The sequence below is a fragment of the Silene latifolia genome, chromosome Y (assembly GCF_048544455.1).
Source record: "Silene latifolia isolate original U9 population chromosome Y, ASM4854445v1, whole genome shotgun sequence".
Lineage (NCBI taxonomy): Eukaryota > Viridiplantae > Streptophyta > Magnoliopsida > Caryophyllales > Caryophyllaceae > Silene > Silene latifolia.
This window is the reverse complement of record NC_133538.1, coordinates 197406351-197422686: the sequence shown is the minus strand read 5'-3', so window position 1 is coordinate 197422686 and position 16336 is coordinate 197406351. Positions and strand designations below refer to the sequence as shown.

General features: G+C 38.3%; 1 protein-coding gene and 2 non-coding genes across 3 annotated transcripts; all 3 read right to left on the bottom strand.

Moving 5' to 3' along the window:
* Positions 1–8854: 8854 nt before the first annotated feature.
* On the bottom strand, positions 8855–14069 carry LOC141629775 (uncharacterized). Its single transcript, XM_074442726.1, has 3 exons — positions 12764–14069; positions 9421–12626; positions 8855–9196 (listed from the first exon to the last, which is right to left on the bottom strand). The coding sequence occupies exons 1-3, from the start codon at positions 14067–14069 to the stop codon at positions 8855–8857; spliced, it is 4854 nt and encodes a 1617-aa protein (XP_074298827.1).
* A 161-nt stretch (positions 14070–14230) lies between these two features.
* Positions 14231–14318, bottom strand: LOC141636861 (small nucleolar RNA snoR114). Its single transcript, XR_012541440.1, has one exon. It is a non-coding gene; the product is annotated as a small nucleolar RNA snoR114 (small nucleolar RNA).
* A 6-nt stretch (positions 14319–14324) lies between these two features.
* Positions 14325–14395, bottom strand: TRNAG-GCC (transfer RNA glycine (anticodon GCC)). Its single transcript has one exon. It is a non-coding gene; the product is annotated as a tRNA-Gly (tRNA).
* Between the last annotated feature and the right edge of the window lie 1941 nt (positions 14396–16336).

Genomic DNA, 16336 nt, shown 5'->3' with positions numbered 1-16336 from the left:
AGGATGAGAAACCTTCCTATAACCTTGAGCCAACCTACTATGCCCACAAAATTACCCCACCTTGGGAAGATGGAGTGCTTGATGAGGAGAGTGATGATGAGGAGGATTACATTCTTGATTGTGAAACTAATGCTTGGATGCCGTCATTCTACTCTTCTTGTGTTTCAATGAACTCAATCTCCATGGAATTTGATGTTAATGGAAAAAGTGAGAATGATATGGATGTGAGCTTGAGTGAAAACTCACCCTTTGAGGATGATATATTTGAGGGAGACAATTGTGTTGAACTTGGTGAGCCTTGTTACGACAACCCCTTTGATAATGGACCTTGTTGGGATGAGGAATATGATGAGGACATTTGGGAACCCCAAATAGACACCCTTAAAATCACCTTGGATGATAATGAGAGTACTTGCATTGAATGTGGTGATTTTGACTATTTGGAGGATGAGTTGAGAGAATTGCCAACCAACTACCCATTTCATGTTCCTTCCATCCATCATTTCTCTTATGATTTTTGTTATAATGATCTTGATATGCTTGTTCGGTCTTTTACTTGGGCATTATTTCATTGCATAATCTTGTGTTGCTATGCATGCCTATTCATGTCCCACTCCCAAGAATTTGACCGACTTCTACGTGCTTTGAGTGCTAGTGATGATTTTCCATGAAATTGTTTATTAATAATCTTTGGTTTAATGGAGTTCCTCAATAAACCATTAATTTGTATATATGCATTTAGTGTAGTTTGCATTGTATTATATCTCACATGATTCATGTAGTTAGTTGCATATAGACTAGAATTCATGCATAATCACTAATGGCCAAACCTATTCATTTCTACACTAGAAATAGTGTTTAAATCGGTTTGGGGAGGTTTGATCATAGGTGACCATAGTTTACTAGAAAGCATGCATCATATAATATAGTTTAGATTGCATTCATTTGTTATATATGTCATATAAAATTGCATTTAGCTAGAGCATGCATGCATTCATATCATATCATTGCATTTGTACTTTATTTCAAAAAATCAAAAAAATCCAAAAACATGTTTTCCTTTTTATTCCTACTCCTACATGTACATTGAGGACAATGTCCAAAATAAAGTGGGGGATGGGAATTTATATTCCAAAAATGCATAAAAATTGAAAAATTTCGAAAAATCCCAAAAATATGTTCTTTTAATTTCATAAAAACAAAAACCATAAAAAATTGAAAAATCCAAAAACATGTTCATTTCCTTTGTAGTGTAGTCTTGTATATATTGTTTTGTATATATTGTGTTTGTTTTATCCTTGTTCACATTGATCGACTACGCCACATCCGAGACATGAGGATACTGAAGACCGCATGGTATGATCTTTCCAATCTCCTTTTTCCTCTTTATGTTAATGACTATGTGGCTTTATTTTGATTGATGCGGTATAACAATGTGAACTTAGGACTTGCATTTAGTTTATATGGCATATTAGTTGGTAGAATCATTTGCATTAGGATGTTTATATGCTAGTTGCATCATGGCATGTAGTTGCATGTTAGAGAAATTTTGCGAAACCGTCTACTTGGGAAGCTTGACAAGTGTATATAGGTCCTAGTAGATGCCTTTTGTTCTTAAGACTTTGCTTGTTAGAATACTTGTAAAACACCCTAGGATGTGTCATGCTAGTATCCTTTGACCCATGGTTTAAGGCCTAGTCAAGAGTACCTTGTGGTGTGATAACTCCTTGGCTACCGTTTATTCCAAGGTGACCCTTGAAACCATGCATCCATCATTCATTCCATGTTCTACCATACATTTTGTCATCAAAGGGAATGGGCACAAAAAGAAATCAATTTGAGTTCAATGAAATGAAAAATGAAAGAAAGTTTGCAAAATGCATCAAAAGAAAAGAGGAGCAAAAATAAAACTCCTATGCTTCAAATATAAGGCACCCTCACTACATATGGGGTGACTTTGAAAATGTTCAAAAGAAATGCACAGAAAGTTGTCAAATGTTGAAATGCCAAAAATCAAAAGAAATGGCAAGAAAGTGTTCTCAAATATTATATGCCACATGAAATTGGGGGGAAAAATAAAAACAAAAGCAAACTCCCAAATGAAACTCAAATTCTATCGATCCCTTTATCCATCGTATCCATTTTTGTGCATGGTAGAGAGGGGACGACCCTTCTTCTTGTCTAGGGAAGAGGGGGAATTCCGCGATCCTCCAGTGTTTCTAACGCCATAGGGAGTCTACTCTTGACAAAAGCATTTAACAATTGAGGACAAAGGTACCCTAGCTTGACACAACTTGGAGGTGATTTATTGGTATCCTTCTAGGCTTAGTAGTTTGAACAAATTGCATCTATGAAGGATTGTGTACCCTTGAATTGCTTCCCTTGTAGATAATTTCCGCCACTTGATGAGGGAGTGGCTATTCTTTTTGTAGATGCATCCATTATGTGTTTTTGTGTGCTTAATGTTTGGATGTGTCGCCATTTTGGCAAGCCCCACCTTGCCTTGCAAGAAGGCATCCTACCTCATGGTTGTCTTGTTGTGAGTTGAAGGGGCGGAGTGAGACCCGCTAATTGTCTCATATCGGCTATATTATTAGGTTAGTTTAAATAAAGGTCTAGTTTTAGTCACCTCTTTACTCGGGACGAGTAAAGGTTCGGTTTGGGGATATTTGATGTGACCATTATTTGCGCACATTTAGTCCCCTAATTGAGCCTATTTTGCATACTATTATAACATTCTATGGCCATTTTATCCGTCAAAACCTTCCTATTTGCTTTTCTATCGCATTTCATATGTTTTGTAGAAAAGGAGATAATAAGGCGGAAATTCCCGTCTTTCGTGCATATTTGGAACCTTATTGATGATATTAGATGGACTAGTATGAAGAGGAGGCAAGAATGATGACCAATGATGTAGGAATAAAGAGTATATAGAAGGGTCATAAGGTTTAAAGCAAGGAGGAAAAGCAAGGAAGCCATTCATGAAGAAAATTGCTCGGAACGCAAACCAAGAGTTGCTCCTTTGGCTCTGAAAATATGCTAGATGGAACGGCGTCGAAAAAACAAGCGATCTAGGCTTTTGAATCACTCCAATAGGAGTCCGGATGAGAAAATGACGTCCGTTTTACAATCCGAGCTCAAACAAAGAAGTCTGTACAGAATCCGCGCGTCCCGCGCTGAAGACGCTCGGATTGTCCCAAATCCGCTCGGATTGCTCCAAATCCGCTCGGATTCCTCCCTTGCTACAATCCGAGCGTCTTGCTCCAAATCCGCTCGGATTCCCTTGCTAAAATCCGCCCGTCCCGACACCAATCCGCCCGGATTCCAGTCCAGTAAATTGTTCTTCAAGCTTTCAAGAAAGACGCCCTTCCTTCGAAAAATACCGGCTCCTCCTCCCTCGCTCTAAATCTCAAAAGTGTAATTACTAGTTTAGCCCTTAGTTAACCCTAATGCATCCACCTAATTTCCACTATAAATACCCCATTTGTAATAATCAAACCATCAAGTTTTCATTAGATTAGAACCAAGTTTTATTAGATTAAATCAAACTTTCTTAGATTAGATTAGGAGTAGATTAGAATAGATTAATCTCAATCTTTCCACACAAATTACACATTAATCTCTCCTTAATTATTGTTCAAGTTTATTATTCAAGTTTATTATTGGGTAATTGAAGATTATTGGGTTATTATTGGGAGATTGACAACCTTCCATCAATCAATCAAGTTTCTTCTATTATTCTTGCTTTATTATTTGGATCATCTTAAGTTGGTATAATTCCTTTACTCTTTAATCTTTATTGTTCATTTCTTCATTCTATTATCATGTTTATACTTGTTGTGATGATTGACACCATTAATGACATGTTTCCCATGATAATGAGTGAGTAGTCTCTTGCTAGGATTAGTGGGTAATTAGGGGAAACCAACATGGGATTGATTCATGCTTAAATTAATATGCTTTCATGGTTTATTTGCTTGCTTGTTATGATCTCAACTCATGCACATGTTATGTTTGATGAAATGCTAAGCCTATGAATCCTTGCATTTACTACCATCTCTTATCTTTTCAATGAGACTTGTAAGACATAAACCAACTCGAGTCTCATTAGACCATGCATGTTGTTGAGTAGGGAAGATTAAGTCGACTTGTAGATGTTGTACAATCTAATCGATTCGGCTCCGGGACCCAAACTTTCCTAGGATTGTAAGATATAACCCAACTCAATCCATCACAACAATAATTGCTTGCTTATAATTTGAGAACATGTTTGTATGATCAATTCCCATGAATCCCCTATGACCCCATGATATCCTAGCATTTTTAATCAATTGTTTACATCTTTCCTTTTATTGCTTGTTTATTGCATCTATTAGATTAGAATCATCAACCCATTATAATTGTGACAACCCCAAGCACAACCATTATTAGATTGAATAATTTGAGTAACCACCGTCCCATGGATCGACCTCGACTTACCACTAACTAGTTGTATGTTGAGTATTATAAATGTGTTTGATTGGATGAGTGACGACATCATCCGGATCAAAGCCGCAGAGTGACGATAGCAAGGTGTACTTACGTTCTTGCGAAAAGAGCGTAGAAAGACAAATTGGTAAGCAAGACGAAGAAGTCTGCTACCGACGGAGATAAAACTCCTACACCTTAGAGATCGAGCGCTTTGATCGTAGAACCAACAGACCAAGAAATTCGACGTGCTATGTTCATCACGAACACGAACCCAATGGGACAGGACACCCATGCTCAAAGTCGGGTGTGAAATTATCATAACCCTAGTTAGGAAGAGACACACGACACTACTAGCCACCCCAAAGATTAAGAGACAGGACACCCATAACCCACAGGAGGTTTTTATTATTAACAGAAACATAGAAAAGAGCAACAGCATGAAAAAAGGAACTAAGACCACCGAAGCCAGCCAACCCAACGCCTCATCCAACCCACCTTAGACCAGCCCGAACTCACCTCCAAACAACACCAACTCCAACACTAACCCACTTCAGTTAAGACCACAGCAAATTCATCACAACACCCAGGGTAGACAAAAGAGCAACCCGCCAACACCAAGGAAACCCAAACACCAACGATGACCACAAGCTAACCCAGACGAAAACCCGAAACCAGCCCCAAATAAGACTTACATGCAACCACACTAAGGTACACAGACCTAGACAGAGACCTAAAAAACTCAAAAAGGGTCAATGACACTACAACGAAACCCGTTACACCAAAAGACACCTCCCAGGACCACCGTCATACAAGCAAACAGACCAGAACCAACACCGACGGATACAAGAGGAAAGTGAAAACGGACCAAAAGGTGGGGGGAATGGGGAGATCATCTTAACAGACCCAAAAAGACACCCTCAAAAAGCAACATAAAAAAACAGACGGATGAGCTATACTCATCGACACTTACGGAAAAAACGGGACCAGAGAACCACCCCAGAGGTGGGGGGAATGGGGGGATCACCCTGGGATGGAACCAAAAACGATGGTGACAGGACAAGGGGACTGAAGGGCGGGAACGAAAGTGAGCCTTGACCCAAATCCGATGGGGGAAACCCATCCCAAAGACAAACAACAAAAAGACACAGGAAAACATCATACAGAAAGAGGGGGAAAACCCCAGGGGCCGGGGAACACACTCGGAGACGCATGCAAGTCTGAACGAAGCAAAGAAAAGAGATCGTAGGGGAAAAGGAAGGTCACCGAGGAAACCACCACAGACAACACCCAACCGATGAACGACCGACAAAATCGAAACAAAAGGGATCAATGGATGGAGGATGCACGGAGGACGGTGAGAAGAACGTTTGCCGGAGATAGGTTATGGGATGACCACATCTCCGGCGAAAGGGCAGTAGCAGGTGGGAGGAAAGAGTGTGGATGGAGGCGGCGGTGGCACAAGATTAATTAGGGTTTGTTTTTGGGGTTTTTTGAGAGATAAAAGGGAGAGTTTGAATTTAGAGAGAGAGTCGTTTATCTTAATAGCTTCGAGCGTTATTGAGACCTTGGTTGAATGATTTACATCTTTCCCATGTTTTCCTCATTATTCCCCCTCCTAATTTCTTCTTTTCCTTCAACTCCATTTTCTCCATGCCTAACTAACAACTTTTCAAAAATATTAACTTATATGAAAAAGATTACAAAATTAACTTATGACGTGAAAGACACAAGGGCAATATTGATGCTGGTATTCTTTTCGGAGTAATAAGAGCCTAACAACTTAAGTTGAGGCACAAGACCAGGGGCGGAGGTAGGATTTGAAGTTATGTCGGGCTAAAATTTTGAAATTGTAGAAACAAAAAAATTTAGGTTCGAAATTGGGTGGAACCTATATTTATAACTTATGAGCCGAAAATGATAATATGTTGAATTTGTATGTGAGTAAAATTTTAAATAAAGTACCTTTCAATTTCACGAGAATGTTTTGTTTTACGAGAAATAAAGTACTATCCATAAATGCTAGGAGTACAAAAAGTTGAGAATAAGACGGAGTAATTTTGAAAAAGAAACACACATATCCAATTTTTTTTGTTTTAACGAATTTAGTAATTTAATTTTATAAATTATCGACTATTATATTACGGAGTATATTTTTATAAAAATAAAAGTCAATGATTCACCTCGGTAAAACGAAAACTCATATATGAAATAACGGGGAGAGAGTAATTTAATTATCAGCAACTCTCCTATACCAACTAATAATTTTTTTTTTTTTGGTTACACACCGATTAATAAGTTACAGAGTATATTTTTATAGATTATGAAAGTCAAAGATTATCCTCGGTAAAAAGAAAAACTAAGAGAGTATCATTAACTTTTAACTTCATTTATTGGAACTCTTTAAAAAGAGGTGTTGGGAATGGGGTTTGAACCCCTGCCATTTATCCATTGAATTGTTCTTATAGCAAGTATTCCAACCACATGTGCTACCCTAATGCCATGCACAATTTGAAAGCAAAATTTATTTAACCCAAATTCATATAGGGCTATAGCCCATATAGCCCAAAGGCTAGATCCGCCCCTGGGCACAACTAGACTTTATTTTGAGGAAATAAAGAGTTGTTATATATAGAAGGGAGCTTTGGGTTATAATCTTATCATTTACCCTTATTTTTTTAGGGTTATTTCATAACAATAATCCATCCTATAATTGGTGATCTGCAATAATCACTCCATCGTATCAATAATCCCAATTAAATCCAACCTAAGCACCATATCTTCTAATAACGAACCGGCTGATATGTTTTTAAGTTTATGTTGGAATATTTGATATTTTTTTGGACAACCTAGCTGGTATATGTGATGTTTATGTGTAATATTTTCAAGTGATGAATAAAGTACTTGGTTTATTTGATACACAAACATAAAAAAATATCAGCTGGTTCGTTATTAGAAGGTATTGTACTTAGGTTGAATTTAATTGAGAGTATTAATAGGATAGAGTGATTATTGAATACCACCAATAGGATGAATTATTATTATGAAATAAATCTTTTTTATATCAAATGGAACACCTCTTTAAACAATTTCTTGTTTTTGATTGGATTAGTTAACTAGATTTGTAACCCCTTAAACTTAATTTTGAATAAAAAAAGTGGAATAGATACACCAAGTAGGTAAAGCAAGAGGAAGTTATAGGAAAGTTTCAAAGAAAAATATGAAACTAGGAGGGGTGTTTTGTATAGAAATGAAAAGACAAAAGGATATAGAATTTAAACAAGAGGATGGAGAGAAATGGTATAAGAAGGTGTTGAAGAAATATAATTGGCCCCTATCTTAATTGTGTAGAAATATAATTGGCCCCTATCTTAATTGTGTAGGAAATTAGGGCAGTTCTTAGCATTGTTTAACTAACTCTCGATAGTTTTTAAAGGCCAACCAAAAGTGACAAATATGTAAGTCAATTGATAATTCTTTACAAAGGAAATTGTCAACATTACACCCCAAATGTCAAAGAAAAATAATCATATTATTATGTTCTTGTAATTTTTTTTTTTTTTTTTTTTTTTGAAGCAGTAAAGAGAGGTATCCTATACTATACAAACCCGACTCTCGGAGTCGGATTTCATTATTACATCATTAGCATAAGAAACTAAACTAGAGATAGGGGTGATAAGCAAAGTAGGCTTCTTGAGGGGACGATCGGAGTTGGCCATGTGCAAACGTTTCGTTCCTTTTCCTTATTAGCTACGCATCAAAGAAGTACCTGCAACAAGACACACTTACGCCACGATGACATAGAAATTTCTGCGAGGGGTATCTACTTGTAGAGCAAGTAGATAAATTGTGCCTTGGAGATTCATCTCCTTTGCTATAATCCTTCTTCGGAGTGATAATTCTCCTTTTCTTTTTCTCTTTTACTTGATGAACCAGAGGGCACCTGCGAAACAAAGGCGTACTAGGGCCGCACTAAAAACCTTCAACCGAAAAAGAGAACTTACACGTCACGGGAGAAGTCGAAGATACGGAAGGCTGATGGTCCTCAGTAGAAGTTGAAACAACGGAAGGTTGATGCTCATTAGAACCAAAATGAGGTTTAGGGCAAATAAAGGTGGTATTATCAGTCAAGGAAGAGAAAGCCAAATTAGAATCCTTAGTAGAGTTACTGAAGGAGGCATGACTGATATGAGTATCCAGAGGGGTGAAGTTGTCGCCTAAGGAGGATACACTCAAACTTGGAGCAAGGGGTTTAACGTTGGTGATGTCTAGAGAAGGCGCATCTTCTATCACGGTCTTGGAAATCCCCCTTCTAGAACTCCTCCTTCTTTTCTTTGTCTTTTTACAGATTTCTTTTGTAGTGACTCCCTTGTTAGTAGTCTCGACATTAAGGACCCGAATCGTTATGACCGACAAATTCCTTTTCTGATAAAAACTCCAACTCTTTTCTTTCGAGGAGCTTTTGGTAAGATTGTCTAGGCATCCTTAAACGTGAGTTTCCTCCACCCTTTTTAGAGAACTCTACAATTGGCTTAATAGAAACCTGCTCTTTCTTTAAACCGGTGCCTAAATCCGCGCCACAGACACTAACATCATCTGGTACCTCCATATTCACCCTTTCTGTAGTACCAGAAACCACACCACAATTGCTACAATCATTTGCCACTTCTATGCTCACACTCTCGAAAATCTTAGCATCCATACAAGAATCAGAAACTTGAACATGGTTCTTATTGAGCGTATCCACATCAACCACATTAACACACTCCAAAACTCTTTTACCATTCTCCTTTATGAGAAGGTGACCTTTTTTTTTTTTTTTGGTGTAATGTGAGTATATATTATATCAAAAGAATAAACAATAGAATTCTGGGGTTACAAGAGGTTACGGGATCAAGTCCCATAACAAACATAATCAAATCACTATTCTTGCGTTCAGGGTTCGAATCCAACCGCATTTCCATATTTTCTCTTAACTCTCTTCCTTACATCCTCCTCTATTCGTGTAGCAACAATTTCAGGTCGTATCACGCAATCATTGATTCTTGCATTGTTCCTTTGAAACCAGATTGAGTATGTAAATGCATTGAACATAGCCACCTTTACCTTCCATTGAGCACTATCTCTCTTGGTTGCAATTAGGCCATTCACCGTAGGAAAGCATCCATCAAACCAATGAACTAAGCAGTTTTGAATTCTGACAGTATACACACAGGTAGTGAACAAGTGCTCTACTGTTTCAGGAAGTAACTGACAGAGCAGGCATAGGTCATCAGCACAGCATCCGAACCTCACAAGTTTGCTCTTCACACTCATGCCCTCATGCATTCTAAGCCAGGTAGTCATAGAATGTTTGGGCACATTCCAATTGTTCCATACAATTGCAGGCCAGTCAAGGAGGATATGATCAGGTGAAAGCCAATCATACCCATTTCTGATAGAATATCCTTTAGGATTCACAGTCCAGCTGCCATTCTCATAGCCAGTTTTTAATTTTTCTTTAACTTTGCATATGGACTTCCATACCCAGGTAGCATCAGCAGGTGGAGTATAGCAGTGCCAGTCTTGATCTTTAATATAAACATCATTCACCCATTTGATCCATAGTCGATCTGCTTTACAATAAATCCAGTCCACGAGTTTGCCCACTGTGGCTATGTTCCAGGTATCTGCTCTCCTAATTCCCAAGCCACCTTCATTTTTTGGCAGTGTGACCTTATCCCAGGCGACCAAAGGAACTCTATTGTAAACTGTTGACCCATCCCATAAGAAGTTTCTGCAGATTGCCATAATGCGATTTATAATGCATTTGGGAATTACGAATATCTGTGCCCAATAATTCTGAAGGGTGTTCAGAACAGCGTTGATAAGAGTCACCCTACCAGCATAGGACAACTTTTTTGCTCCCAGACTTCGTATTCTAGCAACCATTTTTTCTGTAAGGGCGCTGCATTCATGCTTAGTAAGTCTTCCTGCTTTAATTGGCACTCCCAGATATTTGAAGGGCATTGTGCCTTCTCTGAAACCAGTGACCATTTTAATCCCTTCCTTAATGTTTTCATCAACTCCATTAAAAAAGATTTCTGATTTAGCATTATTCAATACTAGACCAGAGGCTTTAGAGAACGAGGAGAAAGATCTCATGAGCAACCAAATTGACTGAGGATTTCCTTTACAAAACAGAAGTAGGTCGTCTGCAAACATGAGGTGGGTGAGTTTTAACTTCTTGCAAAGGGGGTGGTAATGAAATGGCCATCTGCTGGTGGCAAGATTAATCAACCTGGTTAGGTACTCCATACAAATAGTGAAGAGAAGGGGGGAGATAGGATCCCCCTGCCTCAGACCTCTATATCCTTTGAAGTACCCAAAATTGCTCCCATTTAAAGATAGAGTGTAGGTGGGAGTGCTGACACATTGCATTACCAGCTGAGTAAATTGAGGTGGAAAGTTTAGCCCATGTAGCATTTGTTCAACAAATTCCCACTCAATTGTATCATAAGCTTTTTGCAAATCTATTTTGAATAGGCATCTTGGAGTCACTGCTTTCCTTGTATAGAGATGGACAATATCTTGGCATATAAGAACATTCTCAATGATAGACCTGCCTTTAATGAAAGCACCTTGATTCTCATGGATGATGTCAGGGAGGACCAAGGCTAATCTATTGCACAACAGTTTAGAGATCACCTTATATCCCATATTACAACAAGCTATGGGTCTAAAATGGCTCACATTTGTTGGTCTGTCATTTTTTGGAATGAGGGTAATATTTGTAGCATTAACTTGAGTAAGCATTCTTCCAGAATTGAAGAATTCCATAATGGCACTACAGAAATCCTCTCCCACTATATCCCAGGAATCTCTAAAAAATCCACTAGTGTACCCATCTGGCCCTGGAGCTTTGTCTTTAGGGATATTAAACACCACCCCTTTGATTTCTTCTTTAGTTACAGGGGCTAGTAATGTATTAGTGTGATCTGCATTGCATATAGGACCTGTTTGCAGGACCACAGTTCTCACTTGCTCAGTCCTCTTTTGGCTTCCAAGCAGTCCTTGATAAAAGCTCAGGAATGCTCTCTGAATACTGCTTGTATCAGTACAGAGATTACCCTTTTGGTCCTCAATTTGGACAATTTTATTCCTCGGACAACGTGATTTAATGGCAGAGTGAAAGTAAGCAGTGTTGCTGTCACCTTCATTAAGCCACTTGACTTTAGCTTTCTGCTGTAGGAAGCTATCTCTAGCTTTTGTCCAAAAATTTACCTCCTTCAAGGCCTGTAATTCTAGAGTAATGAGTTCAGAGCTATCATAGTTATCTTCAATTTGCAGTTGTATATCCTCCAGATTGTTGATGGCTTGACTGGCTCTTAATTCAACATCAGAAAAACAGTTGCTGTTCATATCTCTGAGGTCTCCCTTTAAGGCTTTCAATTTCTTCACCAAACCAAACATTTTGGATCCTTGGATTTGCTGGTTCCAATTGAGTTTGACAGTCTCAAGGAATTTAGGGGATTGACTCCACATATTAAGATACTTGAAACTAGTATTCCTTCTTCCATCCAGTTTTGTATTCCTGACAATACAAGGTGTGTGATCCATGATTCCTTCAGGGTGGAAGTGAGCATTCATATCAGGGAAAATATCTAGCCATTCATTATTGATCAGGAATCTATCAATCTTGCTGTATTTCCTATGGTTAGGATCTTGTTTGTTGTTCCATGTGAAGTAAGCTCCAGTAGCATGTATATCAGTCATGCCACAGTCAGATAGGCAGTCCACAAAAGTTTCCATATCCTCTGGTTTGGTGGCAGCACCTAGCCTCTCATCAGGTGAAGTGACTGTGTTAAAATCACCTGCTAAAGCCCAAGGAGTACTTGGTGTAGCAAATTTTCGAAGGTTATCCCACAGAGCCAATCTTTCAGAGCCTTCATTAAAGGCATAAACAAAAGTAAGCAAGAAGCTTTGTTGGGAAGCTTTCACAGTTACTTTGGAATGGATGAATTGGGGGTCATATTGTATAATTTGAACCTCAAAAATTGTTGGTCTCCAAAGGAGCCAAACCCTTCCTCCTTTATGTAAACTACAATTTGTGGTGACACTCCACCCCTCCAGCATATTATGAGCTATATTACCTACATTACCACCATTAATTTTTGTTTCTAAAAGACCAAACAAACACGCTTCATGATTCTGAATAAAGCTTCTAATAATTTTTTGCTTATTAACACTATTCATACCCCTAACATTCCAAAAACCTATATTATTCATTATGGGGGGGGGTTTGGTTTGGGGTCACCATTATCCTCTACTTGAATTTCCACAATATCAACTTCTGCCTTATTTGTATCCTCCAGCACCTGAGTAGAATTATCACTATCATTACTAGTAGCATCAGGTTCAGGGTCTGGAATCCCAGCATCTGTTTCTGGAACAGTTGCTGAGTTAGACGTACCTGGAGTATCTGTTGACTCAGGTACTGGTTCATTCACCTGAGATGTCTCTGTTATTGTTGGTGATTTGGGTATGTCTGCAGAGGCTTCTTTTGTAACAGTTGGTTCTTTCCCCTGGGGTGGAGTCCCAGTCAAAGCAGGAAACTCTTTAGCAGAGAGCTTAGGGGCATTTCCAGTGTTAGGGAGTTTCCGCCAAACATTAATTGTTTTGGCATGAGGTTTCCTATGCTGATTTTTCCTGCAATTCTTACCTTCATGCCCTAGACCCTTACATTTCTCACACACAATTGGTTTCCATTCGTATTCTACCTTCAGCTGAACAATTTGCCCTTTGTCATCTCTAAATTTAACTGTTGATGGTATAGCTTGCCCTATCTTCAGCTCCACCATTGTTCTTGCAAATCCTAGCCTCGTTTTCTCCTTTGTGGCAGCATCAGATTTCACATAAGGGCCAACTAGTCCAGCAATGGATGGAAGACATGATCCCCAGAATTTGAGAGGCAGTCCATGTATACGAATCCATGCTGGTACCACTTTCACATCTTCCTTTAAGAGGTTAATCTGCTCCTGCCAGGGTTTCACTATCAGAGGTTTGTTATCAAACATATGATAACCCGCATTCAGAACTTCCTCTTTATTTTTCATTTCCTTAAACCTTACCAAAAAAATTCCATTAGGTAAGAAGGAAATCTTGTCAATACCATGTTTACCCCATATTCTATTCACATATCCCTGCACCACCTCCCATGGTGGGTTAGCTCCTAACACGAAACAAAACACTGCCTGACTCCAATAGGAGATTTCTTCACTGACATCTTCAGTTGTGAATTGTAGGAGGTCATCCTTTTCAGAGTTGTTGTTCTCATCTGTTTTGTCTGCTGTTTCAGCAGCTTCAGATTTGTTTCCATTCTTCTTATTTCGTTTGGTCACCCATTTTATGTTGGCATCTGGGTTCTCCTCATCTTCAAAGGAGAGTCCAGGGATCCCGTTAACTTCATGCATGGATTTTGTACGTAGCACATCTTCCACCTCAGGTCCCTTCTGCTTTGTTTCTGTCCTTCCATCACGTTCTTTAGCTACTTCAGATTTACTAGAGCTAGCAAAGCTAGTCCTATGCTTTACCGGGGACTTGGATGATGAAGATCGGGCCATTAAAGTTGAATTGATGATGAATTGTTGCTGTAAAGTGGCTGGCAAAAGCTGCAGGCGGCTGAAAAAGATTAGGACTCTAATCTTTTTCCTTAATCTCCTCTAAATCGCACTATCTCTCTCTATCACTAACCCATTTTTCTAGGACATAATGTTAAAAAAGAAAGCTCAGCTGCGCAACTCTCATCCAGAAATTCAGAGAATGGTGGCGGACCCAAATCAGCCACAAATGCGCTGAAATCATCCCTGCTTTCAGAATGCACCAGCCGGGAATCGAACCCGGGTCTGTACCGTGGCAGGGTACTATTCTACCACTAGACCACTGGTGCTTATTAAGAAGGTGACCTTTTACCACATCTAATTCCCTTAAAACATTCTTGTTTCTTGGTTCAACCACCAAAGCCTCAAGCAGATCTAATTGAGCTTCAGAAAATATTTTCAACTTCATAAAAGCAATTGCCCTACGAAAAAGAGCCTTAACATTTCGGGGGGGAAGAATCCAAAATCATGGAGCACAAGTCTACTGCAGCTTGGTACTCCTCAAGTTTCAGTGCACAAGCAGCAAGATTAGAATTAAGAGAAGTAGCAAGGTCAGAAACAGATTGGACATCACCACCCTCAATAACTCCGATACTCAAACCAAGAAGCCTGCAAGCTTCATCGTAACAAGCTGCAGCCCTATTAAAAAGATTTTGCCTAAAGAGAGTATTCCCCTTGTCTTTAAGCTCCTTTACCTCGAATAAAGGTGACTCCTGAAGATTCATAATACGGCGTAACATCCGTTCCCCATCACCCTCCATAAACCCATCATTCACATGGACACAAGCAAACTTTTCCAAAAAATTATTAAGACCAGTTGAGAAAGACATTGCTTCAAAACTGAAGAGGAGTTAACAAAGTACCCAGCAACTCCAAAAACTTAAAAAACTAATAAAACCACTAATAAACAAGAACCCCTATTCACAGACGATAAACCAGCTAGAATTATTCAAAGAGAAACCAACACCCACAACAAAAAAACCTCAACAAGATGATCGGCGAAAGAAAAGACAAGAATGACCCAACCACAGCCCACAAGAAACCGAAACAACAACATGCAAAAGGAAGGATCAAACCTGGACGAGAACGAAATCCGATCAAAATCGATTAAAAATCGATTAAAATCGACGCAAATGCTGACTGTCGAGCAAAGGTAGAGTGAGATGTAGAAATTAAGGGGGCAGGAAAGCCTCGCCGGCAACCTAAAAAGGCGACCGAAGAAGTCGCCGGCGAGAAAGGAAATAAAGGGTTATTTTAGGGGTTTATTTTGGGGTTTCTCTCTCCTCGATTGTTCTTGTAATTTTGAATTCTACATTTTAGAGATAATCAAAGCAACACCATCCCACTTTTCGATTTACCAACTTTAGAGATGACGAAAGTTTTTCATTTTAGAGTTTCACCTTTAGTAAGCCTGACACGTAATCCCTTAAATCTACTCCAAAATGAATTTTAATTTTGTGTGGACACACTTTAAATACTTTGACAATTAATAAGTTAATACTTTCTCCATTCCGATCATTTATTTTTCTTTACGGTTGATACAACAATCACGAAGGCAGGAGGAGACCATTGTAGGTCTAGTTATTGGATGACGTGTAGACCAAAATGTAGATGGTGATCAAATTACCCATAAAGATAAAATAGAGAGGTAATCAAATGACTAACACTAAAATGAAATAGGTATACAAATGATCGGAATGGAGGGATTATATGTAAAATATTGAACTAAAATATTTAGCTTACAACTTTACATGAAATGTCTTTCAAAAAGTTATATTTTCAACAAATACAAATACAAATAATATATATAATTGGAGAAAATATTTTAAAACTTTTGTTTAAATAAAAATATAGAATTAAATGAGTATTACTGACGAATATTGATCAAGATTATGAAAAACAACTATTTCTATGACATCTCACATTCACTTTTCTTTTTTAACATTATTTTTACCGCTGATCAGAATGTGCTTGGCTTTAAAGCTTTTGTTGCATCACAAATATTATTTGTGTATGGAGTAATATGTAAAGTACTTTCTTTATCATTTGATTCACTACATGAATTTTTGGGATGAATCTTTTTACTATTTAGCTACTATGGAGTAATTCACTAGATTTTTATTTTGAGTCATTTAAATAAATTCGGTGCATTCCATTTTTGGTTAAATTTTAACCGTAAAAAGATAAATATATTTCATGTAAGGTATGTGGATACCACTATTCGTCCACCT

What these genes read in the sequence shown, in the direction of transcription:
- LOC141629775 (XM_074442726.1), bottom strand. Translation starts at nt 14,069, where the DNA reads ATGGCCCGATCTTCATCATCCAAGTCCCCGGTAAAGCATAGGACTAGC. An exon ending in AATTCAAGTAGAGGATAATG is followed by an intron (nt 12,627 to 12,763) that starts GTGACCCCAAAC and finishes TTGGTCTTTTAG; the next exon opens with AAACAAAAATTAATGGTGGT. An exon ending in AGAGAAAATATGGAAATGCG is followed by an intron (nt 9,197 to 9,420) that starts GTTGGATTCGAA and finishes ACGCTCAATAAG; the next exon opens with AACCATGTTCAAGTTTCTGA.